General features: G+C 52.7%; 1 protein-coding gene across 1 annotated transcript in view; it reads right to left on the bottom strand.

Annotated features, from left to right (window-relative positions):
- Positions 1–2,696: 2,696 nt before the first annotated feature.
- Positions 2,697–19,310, bottom strand: part of CABIN1 (calcineurin binding protein 1) — a 65,572-nt gene continuing 48,958 nt past the window's right edge. Inside the window, 16 exon segments of the mRNA XM_070762503.1 lie at positions 2,697–3,636; positions 3,858–4,090; positions 4,924–5,082; positions 5,355–5,652; positions 6,651–6,725; positions 10,064–10,354; positions 10,357–10,404; positions 10,406–10,492; positions 10,494–10,550; positions 10,552–10,695; positions 10,768–10,873; positions 12,289–12,428; positions 12,430–12,465; positions 14,872–14,985; positions 16,648–17,012; positions 17,781–17,969. Coding sequence (XP_070618604.1) covers positions 3,460–3,636; positions 3,858–4,090; positions 4,924–5,082; positions 5,355–5,652; positions 6,651–6,725; positions 10,064–10,354; positions 10,357–10,404; positions 10,406–10,492; positions 10,494–10,550; positions 10,552–10,695; positions 10,768–10,873; positions 12,289–12,428; positions 12,430–12,465; positions 14,872–14,985; positions 16,648–17,012; positions 17,781–17,969 — 2,519 coding nt within the window. The 3' untranslated portion in view covers positions 2,697–3,459.

The raw sequence follows: 19,310 nt of genomic DNA, 5'->3' as shown, positions 1-19,310 counted from the left end.
TGGCCGATGAAAAAATGTATGTTTGTTGTGTGTATGGTAAAGATTGATTTTAATATTATTGGGGTTTTAAAAATTTGTTTAAATTTAATTGGATTAGGATGCTCTCATTGTTTTTTATATGTTGTAAGCCACCCCATGTATATAATAATAATAATAATAATAATAATAATAATAATAATAATAATAATAATAATAATATCACGCAGTCCTAGGTGCTTGGGAAGCGCCTGACTGGTGATGAAATACGAAATCCAGCATAGTGATCTCGTTTGCTGTGTTGTATTGACATAATAATAATAATAATAATAATAATAATAATAATAATAATTTATTAGATTTGTATAATAATTTATTAGATTTAATAATCTATTAATAATAATTAATAATAATTTATTATAATAATAATTTATTAGATTTGTATGCCTTCCCTCTCTGAAGACTCAGGACGGCATACAAATATAAATCCAATAAATAAATAAATAAAACAAAAATGAGAATTGCTGTGGAAACAATTTCTTACTTCCCTGTGGCTGCTCCCCCGCTGGAGTGCTTAGTTTTTCCAATTAGTTTTTTGTTTTTAAATAGCAAAGGGAACTAATGTGGGTAAGAAAAAAGCTTTTAATTTGCTCAATACCTATCGATGTGGTGCGTATTGGTAGCCCGTCTCCCTTTAATGTGAGTTTTCTTAAGAGGTACTTAGCCCAGGAGATGATTCCCTGGCGTCTAATTGAGCCCTTTCATGCTCAGGTCTTTCTCGTTGCCCATCTAACAGGAGCGCAGAGGCATTTACAGGGAGCCCAATGAAACAAGGTTTATTTGCTTAACAACCATGAAAGTATTCCAGCAGGGATCCCCTTAGAAATGTTGCTAGTGGACTTATCAGGCCACCTTTAACCTGAAATTATACGTGGTTATTTTACTATTGCTTCTTCAGCAGAAACAGCCCCCAAAATAAAAGAATTAAGAATCTAGATCCCATGACAAGACCATTAAAATGCAGCCTCAATCCAGTTCTGGAGACCTCACCTACAAAAAGATATTGACAAAATTGAACGGGTTCAAAGACGGGCTACAAGAATTGTGGAAGGTCTTAAGCATAAAACGTATCAGGAAAGACTTTAATGAACTCAATCTGTATAGTCTGGAGGACAGAAGGAAAAGGGGGGACATGATCGAAACATTTAAATATGTTAAAGGGTAAAATAAGGTTCAGGAGGGAAGTGTTTTTAATAGGAAAGTGAACACAAGAACAAAGGGACACAATCTGAAGTTAGTTGGGGGAAAGATCAAAGGCAACATGAGAAAATATTATTTTACTGAAAGAGTGGTAGATCCTTGGAACAAAATTCCAGCAGACGTGGTTGGTAAATCCACAGTAACTGAATTTAAACATGCCTGGGATAAACATAGATCCATCTTAAGATAAAATACAGGAAATAGTATAAGGGCAGATTAGATGGACCACGAGGTCTTTTTCTGCCATCAGTCTTCTATGTTTCTATGCTGGTTTGCTTGTTTATCCAGGATAAACCACACAGAAAATCTGTCAGCCCACTGTCCAGTGGCTCAAATGCCAGACATGAATCAATTCTGTCGTGTTTGTTTTGCTTTTCTACTCAGAAATAGACTTGAACATCCCATTTTAAAGAGGGAACAAACTCTTAGCATTCCATCCATTCTCCTAAGATAGGAGAACAATTATGCATCAGGCTTTCCTCCTACAGGAGCCCAAATGCAGTGAATCGGTTTTTCAAAATCTGTGAGTGTATGATTCTCTTGCATTGTCTTCAAAACCCCGAAGTGCTCCTTGGCATTCATGGGAAGAACCAGAGCAGCCAGGCGGAAACTGGCCCCTCGATTAGGGAGAAAAGGCCAAGCCCAGGAGGAGGCAGCCTGGGTCCCCAGCCTGGTAGGGCCGCAGAAGGGCTACAGGCCAGAATATCTCTGGAACCGCCTTCTGCTGCACGAATCCAAGCGACCGATTAGGTCCCACAGAGTCGGCCTTCTCCAGGTCCCGTCACTAAACAATGTCATCTGCTGGGGCCCAGGGGAAGATAGATAGATATTTATACAAATAAATAAATAAATAAATAAATAAATAAATAAATAAATAAATAAATAAATAAATAAATAAATAAATAAATAAATAAATAAATAAATAAATAAATAAATAAATAAATAAATAAATAAATAAATGAGCCTTCTCTGTGGTGGCCCCAGCCCCCTGGAACCAACTCCCCCCGGAGATTCGGACTGCCCCCACCCTCCTTGCCTTTCGTAAACTTCTGAAAACTCATCTATGTGGCCAGGCATGGGTAAATTAATATACCCCTTAGCTAGTATAATTTATGTATGGTTTGTTTGAGTTGCATGAATATTTTTATAAGGGTTTTTAAAATTGTTTTTAACTATTGGATTTGTATATTGTGTATTGCCCTGTTGTGAGCCGCTCCGAGTCCTTGGAGAGGGGTGGCATACAAATCTAATAAATTATTATTATTATTACAGAAGGTGCACAAAGACTGCTGGAGGGCCTAGGTCAGGGGTTTCAAACTCATGGCGACACATTGGCCTCGTGTGGCCTATTGTGATTCCGCCCCCTTCCCCCCTTCGCTAGAGTAGCCGTGGGCAGCATCTGACACATCTGATACCCCTGGCCTAAATTTCAGCTTGCGGATAGAATCGGGAGGCGCAGGGCAGACATGCTTTGACTTTATTAGAAAAAAAATGTGCATTTATACAAATACAAAGCTCTGTATTGGACCCTTTACACAATGGCTCCCCCAGCCGACTGAAACCCGGCCCAATAAACTCCACGTAGGCTGGAGTGACACACCCTCCTGGTTCCTGCAAAAGGATTTTGCATTGATTATGCTACAAATTACAACATCCGGTAGAAAAATTCTTGGTCTTCTTTATTGTCTCCCCTATAAATATGACCAATCTTCCCACAGCGGCTTAAAAAAACAAAGCATTGTACACTTTTTGCATCGTTCTGTAAAAAACAGACATTATCAAAATGGTGCTGGAGACCATTCCGTTCCTCCGTCCGCGATGCCCCCGGCTGACCCAGGCTTCTGCATGCAAACGGCCAGCAGCGGCAGGAGCTCGGCCTGGGAGGAGGAGGGGGGGGCTCTTTTCAGGCAACAGCGAGAGAAGTAGGGGAGGGTGAAGGGCAGAGGGTGTGGGGTGGGGGGCACAGCTGCCTCTTGGCCCTGCTCGGCTGTAGCTGAAGGTCCCTTCCCTCCTCGCCCACCCCGGCCAGGGCCAGCATGCCTAGGGTTGCAGCAGCAGCGTTCACTGGCCCAGGGGAGGCAGGCGGTGTGTGAGGGGGGGCACAATCCTGGGGGAGGGGCTGGAAGCAGCCGTGGCAGAGGCAAGCGAAGGGGGGCTCTCTGGGCGAGGGGCAGGCACGTCCATCACCCTCTCGCCCTCCCCCACCTTGCAGCCCCGGTGCCTTCAGATGTCCATGCAGTCATTGTCCTCCTCCTCTTCTTCTTCTTCCTCCTCTTCCTCCTCCTCGGAGTCGCTCTCCAGGGAAGACTCCTGGCTGGACGTCTCGACCACCTCCAGCGCCGGCTGGCAGAGGTTCTCCTTCTTCACATTGGCTGCCGACTGGGCCGAAAGGATGGCGGACTGTTGCCGAAGAAGGAAGGGTGGGGGTCAGTTATTAGTCCAACCCCACCACCACCACCAGAAACAGGCCCTCTGACCCCCAGAGGACCCCCTCCGGGTGGGGGAAATAGAGGCACAGAGCAGGAATGGGGGGGGCGGAGAGGGGAGAAACCAGTTGCCACACACACCCCGTTCAGAGGGTCCATTTCCCCCCCATCCCGCCCCCAAGGACCCACTCGCACCTTTAGCTTTTGCTTGGTCTCCTCCGAGATGCTGCCCTTGGGGGACAGGAGGGTGGGGGTTGGCGGGGTGACAGTGATCTCAGGCGGGAACTTGGACGCAGACGAAGAAGGGATGAAGAGCTTCGGTACAGCGGGCAAGGGGCGGGGCTTCACGCGGCTGCTGCCGGCCTTGCTGGCCTGCCTCCCCAGGGGCTGCCCATCGGCCGGGAGGACTTCTGCCTTGGAACTGGAGGCTAAGACAAGCCCCCCCCCCCAAAGCAGAAACAGAAGTGAGCCCCAGGCATGGGGGGGGGGGTAGGGGGGCTCTTTCAGCCTCCTTTTGAGGCCTGGGGGGCAGAGCGCAAGAACAGGGCCACATAAGAACCTAAGAAGAGCCCTGCTGAATCAGGCCAAAGCCCATCGAGTGCAGCATTCTGTGTCTCACAGTGGGCTACCAATTGTCCATGGGGATCTTGAGCAGAAAAAGAAGGCAAGACCCTCCCTTTCCCCTGACCCCCAACAAATGGGACCCAAGGGAATCCTGCCTGCCTCAACCAACATAAAGGCAGCACATGGACATCTGTTTCAATTACCAGAGATACACTTGGCATCCATGAATCTGTCTAATCCTGCCTTGAAGCTATCAAGGCTGACAGCTGTCACGACCTCTTCTGGAAGTGAATTCCATAAACCAATGACTCTGGGTGAAGAAATATTTCCCTTCATTTGTCCTCACTTTCTTACCTATGAGCTTTAGGGAGGGCCCCCTCGTCCTAGTATTGGTTGATAGAGAAAAGATTTTTTCCCTATCCACCTTTTCTATCCCATGTGTGATTTTATACCCTTCGATCAAGTCACCCCTTAAACGCCGTCTTTCAAGGCTGAAGAGACCAAGGCGCTGCAACCTGGTTTCATAAGGGAGGGGCTCCATTTCCTTGACCCTACTTGTTGCCCCTTTTTTGCACCTTTCCCAGTTCCATTCTATCCTTCTAGAGGTGCAGTGACCAAAACTGAACACAGCACTCCAAGTGTGGTCTCACCATTGGCACCCAGCAGACCCCCCCGAACCCCAAAGGGCTTTGCTCACCTGGACCCCCCACCTGTCCTGATGACTCTGGCTCCCCCTGCCAGGGTGGCAGACCGGAAGAGGGGTGGACGGCAGCCATTTTCATCTGCTGGCAACGGGGGGGTTCTGGCTGCAGTCCCGCCAGGAGGGGCCCCACTCTGCTCTCCTCCACTGCTTTGTCTGTGCAGAGAGAGAGACCCGGGGCAGGGTTACTCTTGCAGGTGTAAACTGCCATTCACGCTCTCTTGCACACATTTATTGCTATGCTTGGAATTCAGCTGGGTAGTTTTCACACTCGATGCAAAGGGAGCCTCTTGACTGCTTTGAAGGAGTCAATTCTGGATCAATCGAGTCCCCCAACCACCCCTCCCCCTCCAGCCACCAACCGCAGGAAGAGACTCTGCAAGGGGGCCGGAGACCAAGCAGGCACAAAGCACAGGAGAAAAACTCACCGGGTTTGGGGCTGGACGGAGGAGGCCCCTCCTTGGTGTTCTCCACCCCAGCCGGCTCCTGTGGGGGCAGGAGGAGACCACCAGTGGTGGAAGAAGAAGAGGAGGAGGAGGAGGAGGAAGGCGAGGCTGCCTTGGGCTTGGTCTGCTGGTCAGCCGGTCTGGGCGGAGCTTCTGCAATCGAGGAGGGGCCATCTGCCGCTGTCCCCACTGGGGGTGTCAGAGACTTCGGGGCAGCAGCCAAGAGGGGGTCCCTGCTGTCTCTGGGGTGCTTTGGGGTGGCTGGAGCATCTCCCGCTGACTAGAAGAGAGAGCAAAAAGAAAGGCAGGGCAATTGGGGGGGGGGGTTTCATAACTGCCTGCAGTGTCCAACTCCACCCCACGGGCAAATTCTACTGGGTGAACTTCTAAACTGCACCCCCCCAGCTGCCCCCTTGACCTTAAAGGCCTCTATGGGTTTCCGGCTAAAAACCCAGCTTCCAAAATCCAAGCACAGAGTTTGCCTTTTCCTTTTGGGAGGGGTGGCTATGAACAAAAATCCCCCCCCCCTCGGAAAAACGAGAGCAGCCTTCTCTCTCGGGAGGCTTCCCAAAGGGCCACTCGCCTTCCAGGGAGCGCGGCAGTGGTGGGCTGCTCCCGATTTGGACCAGTTCTTGGAACCGGCAGCACCAGCAGCGGGAGGCTTCACCCATCCGCCTGGGACGCTTTTGCGCAGGCGCTAACCGGCAGTCAAGGGCCTTGGAGTGTGGCCAAGACGCTTCCCGGAGCCCCTCCCTTCCCCGCCCTTTCGGAGCGCCAATAAAAATATCCCAGGGCTTTTCTTGGGGAGGAAAAGCAGCTCACTTCAAGACCCGGCTGCTCCAAGAGCGGTTTAGAAACAAGGAACCCCCACAAAGGATGTAAGGGTGCCAATATAACGCGGCCTTAGGCTGAATCCAGGGATGAGAAGAAGCCCGGTCACGTCTGACCCTCAGAGGTTGCCGGACAGCCAGTCCAAAAGCCTACTTGGCTCTCCACCAAAACACCCCTGAAGACGCAAAGGAGCCGTGGCTCTTCCGCGAATGGCACTGTCTGCAGCCGGCATGCTGGGCCCCCTCAGGGAGGATCCGGGGCTCATGCGCTGCCCTGACTCTGGCTGCACCACCGCAGGGCAAACCGACCGTGCCGGTGCAGAGGGAAGGGAAGGGCCGAGCTGAAGCCCGGCAGAGGTGCTCTCCACGGCCGTCCCCTCCTTCCCTGGGCTCCCAGCAACAGCCACAGAGCGGCTCTCACACTGGCTGAGGCCAGCCGGGGACTCACCTGTTTTTGGGCAGCAGCGCCAATGTGCACTTGGCAAAACTTGACGGCCTGTTCGAGAGCGGCCGCTTCGTCAACCTGCGGGCAGAAATCACGTTAGGAGCCAAAGGAGACGAATAATAATAATAATAATGATGATGATGATGATGATGATGATAATAATAATAATAATAATGATAATAATTTATTAGATTTGTATGCCGCCCCTCTTTGAGGACTCAGAGTGGCTCACAACTAGTAAAACATCATATACAAATCCAATGTTAAAACAGTTTTCACTTAGATTAATATGTTGATTTAATGAATTAAGAATATATTCTTTTTCTGTATTAAAAATTAACTTCTAAGATGAGAGGGGTAATTGTAACCCCTACTACATGTTAAGTGTTTGTATATGATTTTTATGTAAAATTAATAAAAGTTTATTAAAAAGAAACAGTTTTAAAAACCCTTATTAAAAAAGAATCATACAACCCAAGCAAACCATACATAAACTGAGACAGCTAAGGGTATATCAATTTCTCCATGCCTGGCGACATAGGTGGGTTTTCAAGAGTTTACGAAAGGCAAGGAGGATGGGGGCAGTCCTAATCTCTGGGGGGAGTTGATTCCAGAGGGCCGGGGCCGCCACAGAGAAGGCTCGTCCCCTGGAACCCGCCAGACGACATTCCCGGTCTTCGGGACCGCCTCCTGCCGCACGAATCCCAGCAACCGGTTAGGTCCCACAGAGTCGGCCTTCTTCGGGTCCCGTCGACTAAACAATGTCGTCTGGCGGGACCCAGGGGAAGAGCCTTCTCTGTGGGGGCCCCGACCCTCTGGAACCAGCTCCCCCCTGAGATTAGGATTGCCCCCACCCTCTCTGCCTTTCGTAAACTCCTTAAGACCCACCTCTGCCTTCAGGCATGGGGGAACTAAAACACCTCCCCCTTGCCCATGTTGTTTTGTTGATTGATTGACTGTGTGCCTGTTTTTTATATATATTGGGATTGTTTTATGAAATTACTAATTTTAAATTGTAATTAGATTGGTGGGCATTGGATTTGTTATTGTGTACTGTTTTTTATTATTGTTGTGAGCTGCCCCGAGTTTTCAGAGAGGGGCGGCATATAAATCCAATAAATCTAATCTAAATCTAATCTAAAATACCTTCAGCCCTCCTGCTCAAGATCCCCCAGGACAAGTCTCGGCCACCCCGCCTGGTGGAGTTCCCTCCTAAGAGGGGCCGGGCAGGTTACCCCTGGGGGCCCGGGGTGGTGGTGTTTCTCTTGACGGAAAGAAAGGGCTTGCTTCTGAGACACCCCCACCCCTCTCTCATGGCTGGTGTCCTGGCTTCCGTTCTGGAATGATTTTTGTTTCCGTTGGGACGGTGCTTTGCTTGTTTTATTTAAGGATGATTTTAAGCCTATGTTTTTGTGAAGCCCCCTGGGGTGAAATTAGTGGGCAGAGAGAGCAAGGCCTCTACCGCAGCTGCTTCCCTCCCCTCCCCCGTCCTTGGGGGCGCTCAATCAACCACCAGCTTGACCACGTGCACGAATCAGTTTTGATTAGGGCTTCAGAATTTAGTCTGTTTTGTTCTTGACTTCTTTTTATGGTTATTTGTAATTTACATTGTTGTAAGCTGCCCTGAGTCCTTCGGGATTGGGCGGCATGTAATAATAATAATAATAATAATAATAATAATAATAATAATAATAATAATAATAATAGACATCGCAATCCCAGGAAACAGCAGAATTGAGGAGAAGCAGCTAGAGAAATTAGTGAAATACGAAGATCTAAAAATCGAGCTGCAATGACTCTGGCATAAGCCAGTGAAAGTGGTCCCAGTGGTACTTGGCACGTTGGGCGCAGCGACAAAGGATCTCAACAGACATTTGAAAACCATCGGAATTGACAAAAACTCCATCCGTCAATTGCAAAAGGCCACTTTACTGGGATCGGCAAACATAATTCGCCGCTACATCACTCAGTCCTAGGTGCTTGGGAAGTGCCCGACTGGTGATGAAATACGAAATCCAGCATAGTGATCTCGTTTGCTGTGTTGTATTGACATAATAATTAATAACAACAACAACAACAACAACAACAACAATAATAATAATAATAAATTAGATTTGTATGCTGCCCCTCTCCGAGGACTCAGAGCGGCTCACAACAGGCAATACCTATCTTCTATTCTCTCATTGATTATTTTACCCTATACAGTGGTCCCCCGATCATTGCGAGGGTTCCGTTCCAGGACCCCTCGCAATGATCGGTTTTTCGCGAAGTAGCGCTGCGGAAGTAAAAACACCATCTGCGCATGCGCAGATGGTGTTTTTACTTCCGCAGCGCTAGCGAGGAGCCGAAGATTGGGGTTCCTGGGAAGGGGACTCAGCTGGGAAGTGGCGCTGGGGTTTCCCCACCGCCCACGCAAACTCCTCGCTGCCGCTCCGCCCGCCCTTCGCCCGCCCCCACAGCCGCTCCTCGCTCGCGCCGCTTCCCAGCTGAGTCCTGAAGCCAATTCGCTTCAGGACTCAGCTGGGAAGCGGCGCGAGCGAACGGCGTGTGGGCGGGGCGAAGGGCGGGCGAGCCGCGGGCAGGCAGGCGGCGGACAAGCGGTTCACTCGCGCCGCTCGCTCGCTGCCGCTTCCCAGCTGAGTCCTGAAGCCAATTTGCTTCAGGACTCAGCTGGGAAGCGGCGCGAGCGAACGGCGTGGGCGGGCGAAGGGTGGGCGGCGGGCAGGCAGGCGGCGGACAAGCCGTTCGCTCGCGCCGCTCACTCGTGCCGCTTCCCAGCTGAGTCCTGAAGCCAATTCGCTTCAGGACTCAGCTGGGAAGCGGGCGCGAGCGAACGGCGTGGGCGGGCGAAGGGCGGGCGGCAGCGAGGAGTTTGCGTGGGCGGTGGGGAAACTCCTCGCTGATGCCCGCCGCTCGCCCTCCCGCCAGCAAGAGGGGGAAGACCCAGGGAAGCCGCCCAGCAGCTGATCTGCCCGGCGCCATCTACGCATGCGTGGCCATAGAAAAAAGGGCGCGCATGCGCAGATGGTGTTTTGACTTCCGGGTTGAAAAATCGCCATATAGCCGTTCACAATGATCGGGATCGCAATACCCGGGGGATCACTGTACTCTCTCTTCTATTCTTTCTCTAATTCTATTTCCTCAAAGGTGTCTTCTATTACCTTCATTGTCTATTAGACAAAATAAATAAATAAATAAATAAATTAAATAAATAAATAAATACATCATATACAAATCCAATATTAAAACAGTTTTATAAACCCTTATTAACAAACAATCATACAACCCAAACAGACCATACATAAACCAAGACAGGTAAGGGGTATATCAATTTCCCCATGCCTGGCGACAGATCAATTCATTAAATAAACGTCCGGAGGGAACTACAAGGCCCACCCCCCAAGCCTTTGACTCACTTGCTTGATGAGCATGTAGGTCTCAGACATGATCTTCTCGATCTTGCCCAGGTCGTAGGTCATGACCTTCTGCCCTTGCTGCCACACGCGGTAGGCGTCCAGGAGGAGGGTCTTCCCGGACTCCGTGTCCCCAGCCAGCTTCCTCTTCCGGCTGGGCTTCTGGCCGGGCTCCTCGGTGGGGCCGACCTGGCCCTTTCCGGCCTCCAGCCGCTGGTGCTTAGAGCTGATGCTCAAGTCCTCCAGTGACAGCTCGGCTGTGCTGCGGCTCTCAGGGGCCCCTGTCCTTGCCGGTCCCGGGCAGAGGGCGCTTGGGCAGGCTCAGGAGACAGAGGGGAGGCCTCCCATTTTTTCAGGCTCAGCGGCAAAGGGGTCGCACTCCATGGGCTCGGCAGGGCCCGGTGGAGGCGCTTCCTTTATGGTCTTTCCCCGGCCTGCCCTCGTCCGACTCCATGGTAGCGAGAGGTTGGTCCCGGCCCTCCTCCTGGGCCCGCATCTTCCGTGCCGTAGGGCAGCCTGCTGGACGAGGCTGCCTTGTGGGGCAGGGCTTCCTGGCCCTCCTCTGCACTGGCCTTGTGAAAGACGCCCGTGGTCATCCTTGCCTCCAAACCGTCGCAGTCCCCGGCCGCTTGGCTCTTCGGAGACCTTCAAGGCAAACAGAGTTAGTGGGCTGAACGTCCAGGAGTCTGCATCACAGGCGGCGCGGCAAGACTTACCTCGGTGAGCTCATGCACATGTCCCTCCAGCACCATCACGGTGAGAACAAAGGCGCGCTGGGCAAGGACCTGGCGATCCGCATCCCGCAAGTATTTCCTGCGGTTGGGAAAGGAGGAGGATAATAATAATAATAATAATAACAACAACAACAACAACAACAACTTATTAGATTTGTATGCCGCCCCCTCTCCGAGGACTCGGAGCAGCTCACAACAAACAATACAATATACAAATCCAATATTAAAACCCTTATTAAGAACAATCATGCAATCCAAACAAATAATACATAAAGCGAAACAACCGAGGGGTATATCAATTTCCTCATGCCTGGCGACATAGGTGGGTTTTCAGGAGTTTACGAAAGGCAAGGAGAGTGGGGGCAAGTCCTAATCTCTGGGCGGAGTTGATTCCAGAGGGCCGGGGCTGCCACAGAGAAGGCTCTTCCTCTGGGTCCTGCTAGAAGACATTGTTTGGTCGACGGGACCTGGAGAAAGCCAACTCTGTGGACCTAATTGGCCGCTGGGATTTCTGCGATAGAAGGCGGTCCCGGAGGTATTCTGGTCCAATGCCATGAAGGGCTTTAATAGGTCATAACCAATATTTTGAATTGTGACCGGAAACTGATCAGCAGCCAGTGCAGGCTGTGGAGTGTTGACGAGACATGGGCATATCTAGGAAAGGTAGCAGAAATCTAGAGAAGCTGCCCATCCTCATTTCAAGGGGATCCAAGCTGCCCACCACACACAACAGGTTGCACCACCGCCCTTCTCCCAGGCCCCCCCTTGCAGAGCAGCGATAAGGGGAGGTTAAAACCACACGTTTGGGTGTTTATTTATTGTTTTGCTTCTTTGGGGTTCTCAGCTCAGGAAGACACAAGGAAGCCTGCCTTTGGTTTTGTGAATGCTACCGAGAAGGGCTTCCCTCCTCCTCCCCGTAGGGGCAGCTCTGGGACTGAGGAGCCCCTTTGCACAGGGAGAAACTCCCCCCCTCTCCCCATGGCACCGGACCAGGGTATCTCCGAGACCGCCTTCTGCCGCACGAATCTCAGCGACACGGTTAGGTCCACACAGAGTTGGCCTCCTCCCGGGTCCCGTCAACTAAAACAATGTCGTTTGGCGGGACCCAGAGGAAGAGCCTTCTCTGTGGCGGCTCCGACCCTCTGGAATCAGCTCCCTCCATTAGATTAGAACTGCCCCCACCCTCCTTGCCTTTCATAAACTCCTTAAAACCCACCTTTGTCATCAAGCGTGGGGGAACTGAAACATCTCCCCCTGCCTATGTAGTTTTCTGTGTATGATATGACTGTATGTATGTTTTTTATATATTGGGGTTCTTGTTTTTTAGACTTTTTAAGTGTATTATTGTTATTTTAGAGTTTAACTATTAGATTTGTCATTATATATTGTTTTTATCATTGTTGTGAGCTGCCCTGAGTCTACGGAGAGAGGCGGCATACAAATCTAATAAATAATAATAATAATAATAATAATAATATGGAAGCCCAAGGGAGCAGGGCACTCACTTTCCCCTGGTCGGGGGTCCTCTGCAGCATAGAGGAGATTTTCAGCAAGGTGGGGTAATCCCTGAGCTGGGACAGCACGTTCAGCAGCAGGACGATGGAGCGGTTCATATGGGAGGCAAAACTTCCTGGGACGGTCGATTTCATCCACGGGGATGCGCCATATGCCCTGTCCAGAGAGCCAGGGGAGGAAGAGAGCAGTCACTCAGGGGAGGGGACCCATTTTTCCCTTGTCACCTGTAGGATCCTGGTGCCTCCTGGATAGGGGGCCTTCCAGCCTCCGCCAGGGAGAAAACCTGCACACCGCTACCCAAACTTAAAGAGGCGAAGGGAGGGGAGGCTTCTGGTTATTTGGCTCCCAGGTAACCAGGTCAATGGTGGAAGAAACAGGCAAGACCCTCGACCACAGAGTGGGGGCCAGGAGGGGAAGTCATGGAGATGGACGGGGGCAGCTGAGGACGGCCCTTCAAGGCTTCCCCAAAGGGCTTTGCTGTGGCCGGTGCGGAGCCTCCAGTCCCCGAAAGGCCTCGGTACCCCCCCCCCCCCCCCCAAAGTCAGGCCACCTCCGGGCGCGTCGGCTCCTCCAGCATCCCCGAGCAGCCAGAAGCGGCCGCCAAAGCGCGTCCGGCACTGAACCGGAGCCGCCCAGGAAGGGAAGCGAGCGCGGCGGGGGCCGAGACCGGCCTAGCGGCCCTTCTTCAGCCGCCCAGCTCACCATTTCGGAGGGAAGCGAAGAGCGCCCCGCCGCCCCCGTCAGTCCCCCGAAGAGCGGCGGCGAACGGTCGAGGCGCGGCCATGGGAGGGGGGGGGTTCTACTGGCGGCCGCCTCCCGCCCCCGCGGCCGCTTCCGGGGGGTCCTCCCGTGCGGGGCTCGGAGGAGGAGGGAACCCGCGCCGTTCCCTTCCGCGCCCGCCCAGCGCAGCTTCCCGGGACCGGCCCGCCAGGCCCCCTCCCGCGCGCCGCCTACCTGCCCGGCAGAGCCGCCCCCCACCCGCCGCGCCGCCCCCCGCTGGAGCCGAAGGCGGCCGGCGCTGCGCTCTGTCTGCCCGCCGCTACAAGGCCCGCTGCTGCCGCCTCTTCCTCCCCCCCGGGAGACGCCGCCTTCCCGAGGCCCCCGGGGCGCTCCTCCCACCCCCGCCGCACCTGCTCGGCGAAGGCGGCTGCGTGCCGGCGGCCCCTTTCCCCGCTGCTCTCCGAGCGCCGCTCGGGGAGGAAGGCAGCCGCCCAGCCCGGAGAACCTCCTGAGAGCGAGGCCGCTGCCATCGCGGCGCCGGGCGACCCGGGAGCAGCTGTAGTGGGGCCGCCCTCGCCCAGCCTGCCGCAGCCCCCCTCAAGCCAGCCCGGAGGAGCCCCCCGCTGTCGGCGGGAATGGAGGGCAGAAGCGGCCCCGCATCCGGCCGGTCCAAGGTCCTTCTCAGGGGCCGCCCCCCCCCGCGCCCCCCCTTCTCCCTGGCCCTGAAGCGGGGAAGGCAGCCGGCCTCCCCCTGGCCAGGCGGGTAAGCCGGGCACTGCAGGGCCCCGCCGGGCTTTCAGCTCCGTGTGGCCTCTATCCCCAGTTGAAGAGCGGCCTCCTCCTCCTCCCTCCAGAGCAGCTCCGTTTCCACAACGTTCCCGGGAGCTGGTTATGTGGGGGTCCCAAAGGCCCCCTCCCGGGAGGGAGCACCAGGCCCCCTAGGGGGAGAAGGGGCCCCCATCACAGCCTGCTCCCTCAGACCCTGTGGAAGCCGTCAGAAATGTCCCTGGAGCCAGGACAGAGAGCCGCCAGCAAGGGGGTCCTTCTCCGTCAGCACCCTCCAGGCTCAGAGAAGCCCCTCGAGCAAGATGAGGGGCCTTGAGGGGGGTGTCTTGCAGGCTGTGGGGGCCGACCTGTGCCCTCTGGCCTGGGCCTCCACTTGAGCTGAAGGGAGGAGTCCCATGTTGGGCTCTCTAGGGGAAGTGTTTCCCCCACCTTGGCAACTTGAAGATATCTGGACTTCAAACTCCCAGAATTCCCCAGCCAGCGAATGCTGGCTGGGGAATTCTGGGAGTTGAAGTCCAGATATCTTCAAGTTGCCAAGGTGGGGAAACACTGCCCTAGGGAAACCTCTGGACCCATCCCCCAAGAGCCCCCCCCCCCAGGGTACAAATGGCCTCCCCCCCCTCCTGTCTGTGTGTACCTGACAGAAGCCTCCTGTGGCACCAAGCGGTGCTACTTTCCTCCCGCAGGGGGCCCTTCCACGAACTGGACCTCAGGCCAGAGTTGGAGAGGCTCCTCATACAACTTTCAAGGGGGTTTTTAGCTTCCCATCATGAGTTCCTCTGCAGTGTGGAAGGGCCTTGTTCCACAGGAGGAGAGAAAGGAAGGCTGCTCGGGCTGAAGGAAACACCCCCACCCCCCTCCCTGGAGTGACAGGCCGGACACAGCTGCCCAAGCCGTTCCCCCCCCCCCCCCTGCCGCCAGAAGGGGGGCAGCTCCAGAGAGGCAGGCGGAGAGGCCTAGCCTGCCTTGAAGCAAAGGAAAGCAGCCTTTCTTGGGGAAGGGCAGAGCGAGCCCCCCCCCATCTTCCCTGCAGCGGGGGGGGGGGCACCCACTTACGTTGAAGAAGTTGGTCTTGTTCCTCTCGCAGAAGAGCCCCTGTGCCGGCATGTGGCTCAGCTGCTGCCAGGGGAGATTGCTGCCCAGCAGCACGTTGCGAGCCCACGGCAGGTTCTGTACAGGACAGAGTGCAAGGGAAGAACACCGGGGGTTGCCAAGAAGCGGCGGCGGCTGCAGCCCCTCTTTCCAGCCCCCCCCCCCGCCCAGGGGCCACCTCTTCCCCTAACGCCCCCCCACTTCCCCCTCCCTGGGCCAGGCTGAAAAGTGGGGCACACGATCAGAGCCTCTCCTCCGTGGCAGAGCCAGGCCCAGCAAAAAGCCTCCCTCCACCCCAGGGGTCCCAAAGATGCTTTGCACTCCCAGTCCTGCTCCTGGCCGCTAAGAGGAAGGCGGGTGGGGTTTCGCCCCTCCCGCACCAAACGGCTGGCCTGTTCCTTGGTGCAGAAGGTCCCCCTGCCTGGAAGGGGGCGGCAGGGGCAATGGGGGGGGGCTGGGGGGACACCACCTTCTTTTGAGGGTGTCCACAGCTCTCCCTGCTTGGCCCAATATTGGTTTTAATGGTGGCTAGCAATAGGGGTGGGGGGAGTCAGGGGTAGGGGGGCAACACAAGTACTGAGCCTCCTGTGGCTGGGAACATGCCCCACCCGCTCGGCCTGGATGCTCCTGCGTTGAGATGTACAGGGGGAGCTCTCTTCCCATATATTGATAACCTATACTGATGACCCTGGGTACGTTTTAAAATTGAAATCCATTTTTTATTCAAGAGCAAGGCAACCCAGATTGGAAAAAGCTTCTCCCTTCCCTCTGAAAGGAACCAAAAAAGAAAGAAATCCAAAGAAAACGGAGGAAGCTTTGTCAAACATCTGCTGGTATGTAGATGGGGTGGACAGAAAAATGGAAACCTTTGACTTTTTGGCATATGGCAAACTTGACATATTTTTATGATTTTTTAAATTCTGTTATTTGATATGTTTTTTTAAACTACCTTTTTTTTTTTTTTTACAGAAATTTAAGGAAATTGGTTATAACCTTCTAGAAATGGCAGAACTCTGACTTTCAAAGAGGCCAAATTGTTGGTGCTTGAATGGCAGGCGCTAGTGTAACAGAAAGTGCCCAAATGTTTGGCGCTTCAAGAGGTCATGTCTCAAAAGTCATGACTGCTTTTGAAAGAGAAGGGGAAACTCCCTCAGCCAAGCAGAAGGTCTGGTCGAAAGTCGAAGTTGTCCGAGAGACCGTCGGGCTCTAAAGCGAATTGTTAGAGTGGATCGCAAGACCACAGCTCTTAAAATCACAGCAGAGCTCAATAGACACGCACAGAACCCAGTTTCCACAAAAACTGTTCAAAGGGAGCTTCACAAATCTGGATATTTTGATGATTTTTCAAGGTGTTTCCATTTTTCTGTCCATCCCCTGTCCATCTAACAGTAATTTTCTTGAGACTAGACCCAAATCTGGATTTCCATTTTTGTGTCCACCCCCTGTATGTCAAAAGCAAAGCCAGGCTTCCAGCCATCTTCTATAAATTATTTCCTTTGGAGACTAGGTTTCTAGTCCTTAAAGGGCCCTTGCAAGTTAATAATCTTGGACGAGCACAGTCACGGGAGCAGGAAGTCGGCAGAGGCGCTTTGCTGGCCCCTCACCACTGGCACAACTGCCTTTCTTGGATGCCTCAGCCCCCCCCCCCCCCCCCATTTTGGAGCTGAATCCAACTCTGGTGACTGTCCTGGCCTTGTGACCCCCACCCACCCATTTGCAAACCCCTTCCCCCCCCACTACCTTATGGGTGGGGCTGCAGGCGTAGAGGCAGGCCAGGCGGTAGAGGCTCTTGTAATGCTGGGGGAAGCGGCTGAGACAGAGGTGGAAGGCGGCGATGCAGCGCTCGGTCAGGAAAGTGCGCTGCTCCTCCAGGTCGGTGGGAAGGCCCTGGGCGAACTGGCTGGGGCAGAGGGGCTCTGCCGATCTCTTGGGATCCCCCTGGGGCAGCGGGGCAGCAGAGGCTCTGGAAGGTCCCTGGGGAGGGGGCTTCTGCTCTGCAGCACGGCAGGCGTCAGGGGTGTCTCCCGGCTTCCCTAGAGGGGCCAGGAAATAGGCACGGTCACCCTTAGACGCCCCGAGTCTTCGGAGAGGGGCGGCATATAAATCTAATAAATAATATAATAAATAATAAAAAAGGAGCCCCTTCCCCAAACAGTGCAATAATAATAATAATAATAATAATAATAATAATAATAATAATAATAATACAGTAATAATAATATCTCAGGGACCGCCTTCTGCCGCACGAATCCCAGCAACCAGTTAGGTCCCACAGAGTTGGCCTTCTCCGGATCCTGTCGACTAAACAATGTCGTCTGGCGGGACCCAGAGGAAGAGCCTTCTCTGTGGCGGCCCCGACTCTCTGGAACCAACTCCCCCCAGATATCAAAGTTGCCCCCACCCTCCTTGCCTTTCGCAAGTTCCTTAAAACCCACCTCTGTCATCAGGCATGGGGGAATTGAAATTTTCCCTTCTCCCCTAGGCTTATAGAATTTATACATGGTATGCTTGTATGTATGATTGGTTCTTTAAATTGGGGGTTTTTAGATTATTTTTAATATTAAATTTGTTTACATTGTCTTTTTTATTGTTGTTAGCTGCCCCGAGTCTTTGGAGAGGGGTGGCATACAAATCAAATCAAATCAAATCAAATCAAATCAAATCAAATCAAATCAAATCAAATCAAATCAAAAAATCAATCAATCAATCAATCCCTTGGATCCAGCATACCCAAATCCCCAACCGCGCTGTAGATAGGCAGGAGGAGAACCGAGGGGCATCCCCGGCCCCAGCCTCGGCTTTTCACCTCTGGCAGCGGAAGGCCAGGACGGAGCCCGAGGCCCGGAAGGAAGCTCCAGCCTTGCTCCACTTACCCCTGTCCTCTGCGGGTGCCAGGCTCTCTTTCCCAGGTGGTGCTGCTGTGGTGCCCGAGCAGGTAGCCAGGGGCCTCCCCTCGGAAAAAGCCTTCTTACTGCTGTCCGGGAAGCTGGCCAGATCCATAAAGGTGTCCTGGGTGGAATTGGAGTCCGAGAGCCCCACAGCTGTGCTGTCCTGGCTCCTGTCTGCGCAGGAGAAACGGGGAGGGGATGGGGGGGAAGTGAGATTGTTGCTTTGGCAGCTCTGTCCCCCCTCCCCTATTTTCAGACAGCGGCTGCTATCACCTACCCCCCACCCCCACCCCATTTCAGCATTCGGTTTCCAGTAAGCGCAAAAAGTAACAATCCACTCAATTGTTCCACCCCGCAAGCTCTGTTCTTGCAGCCCACTAACACTTCTTCCTATAAATTTAAAACTTTCAGCTAGAAGTGATAGCAGCTGCAGGGCTCTTTTGAAAGTTCTTAGCGTTCAGGTGACTGTGGCAATCTGCTGCAGCAAAGCCAAAGGCCTTGGGGCTCCTTAAACATGGAAGCGGCTATTGCACTGTTTGGGGAGGGGGTTCCTTTTAATCCGATGACCGAATTTATCCTCAATTAGTAAACTACATAAAAGACGTGCACAGTATGGCAAGCAATGAGAGGGACATTTAAAACTCATGAGGAAATGATGATCATGAAAGGGTGACTTGAGAACTCATGTTAGTACATGGTGCTCACCAGTATTTGGGGTTGCCCTGTATGTAAACTACCAATTGTAGTTTGTACCTTTATAGATGCAATATACCTTTAAGGACTTTGGCTGGTTTGCCACAAGAGGCGGCAGCACTCTCTCCTGATTATGATGCTGGAGAGCTCATTCATTATTTGCCTTGGTGCTGCTATGTGTGGTTTGTTGTTTATTTCTACTTTGGGCTTGTAAATATGTATATATGTAAATAATACTTGTTTAGCATACTAAGTCTGTGCCGTTACTGGCTGTATCACACATCCACACTCTTACCAAAAACTCTGCGTATGTCGAAGGTCTCGCAGCCTAGACATACAGTAGTACCTCTAGATACGAGCTGCTCCACATGCGAGTATTCCAAGTTACGAGCCACGACGCGAGCGAAATTTCTGTTCGACACCTGAGCTCAAATTCAGGATACGAGCCGAGCTTCCACTAGGTGGCGCAAGAACCGTTGCTTCTGGTTATCTCGGCGTGAAAAACAAAGTCTAAAGGCATTCGTTCGAGATGCGAGTTGACCGACTTACGAGCTCGGGTCTGGAACGAATTAAACTCGTATGTCGAGGTACCACTGTACCAACACCATACCCGAGGACAGCCGAGGAGCTACAGAATGGGAAGTCGTCCTGACAGAGCAGAGAGATCGTAAATGTCTGGCGTTAGGAAGCAAATGGCAACCCACGTGTGCTAAGCTGGTTCTGGAAACGCTGAGCTCATCTCCCTCCACCGCATGATCCTCAGCAAGCATCCATGCCGCTGTCACCCAAAATGCCTTCCTAGTGTTTCAATGAATAATCCTT

The sequence above is a fragment of the Erythrolamprus reginae genome, chromosome 10 (assembly GCF_031021105.1).
Source record: "Erythrolamprus reginae isolate rEryReg1 chromosome 10, rEryReg1.hap1, whole genome shotgun sequence".
In the NCBI taxonomy this organism is placed as follows: domain Eukaryota; kingdom Metazoa; phylum Chordata; class Lepidosauria; order Squamata; family Dipsadidae; genus Erythrolamprus; species Erythrolamprus reginae.
Note: the sequence above shows the minus strand (reverse complement) of the source record. Positions and strands in the feature narration are given on the sequence as shown.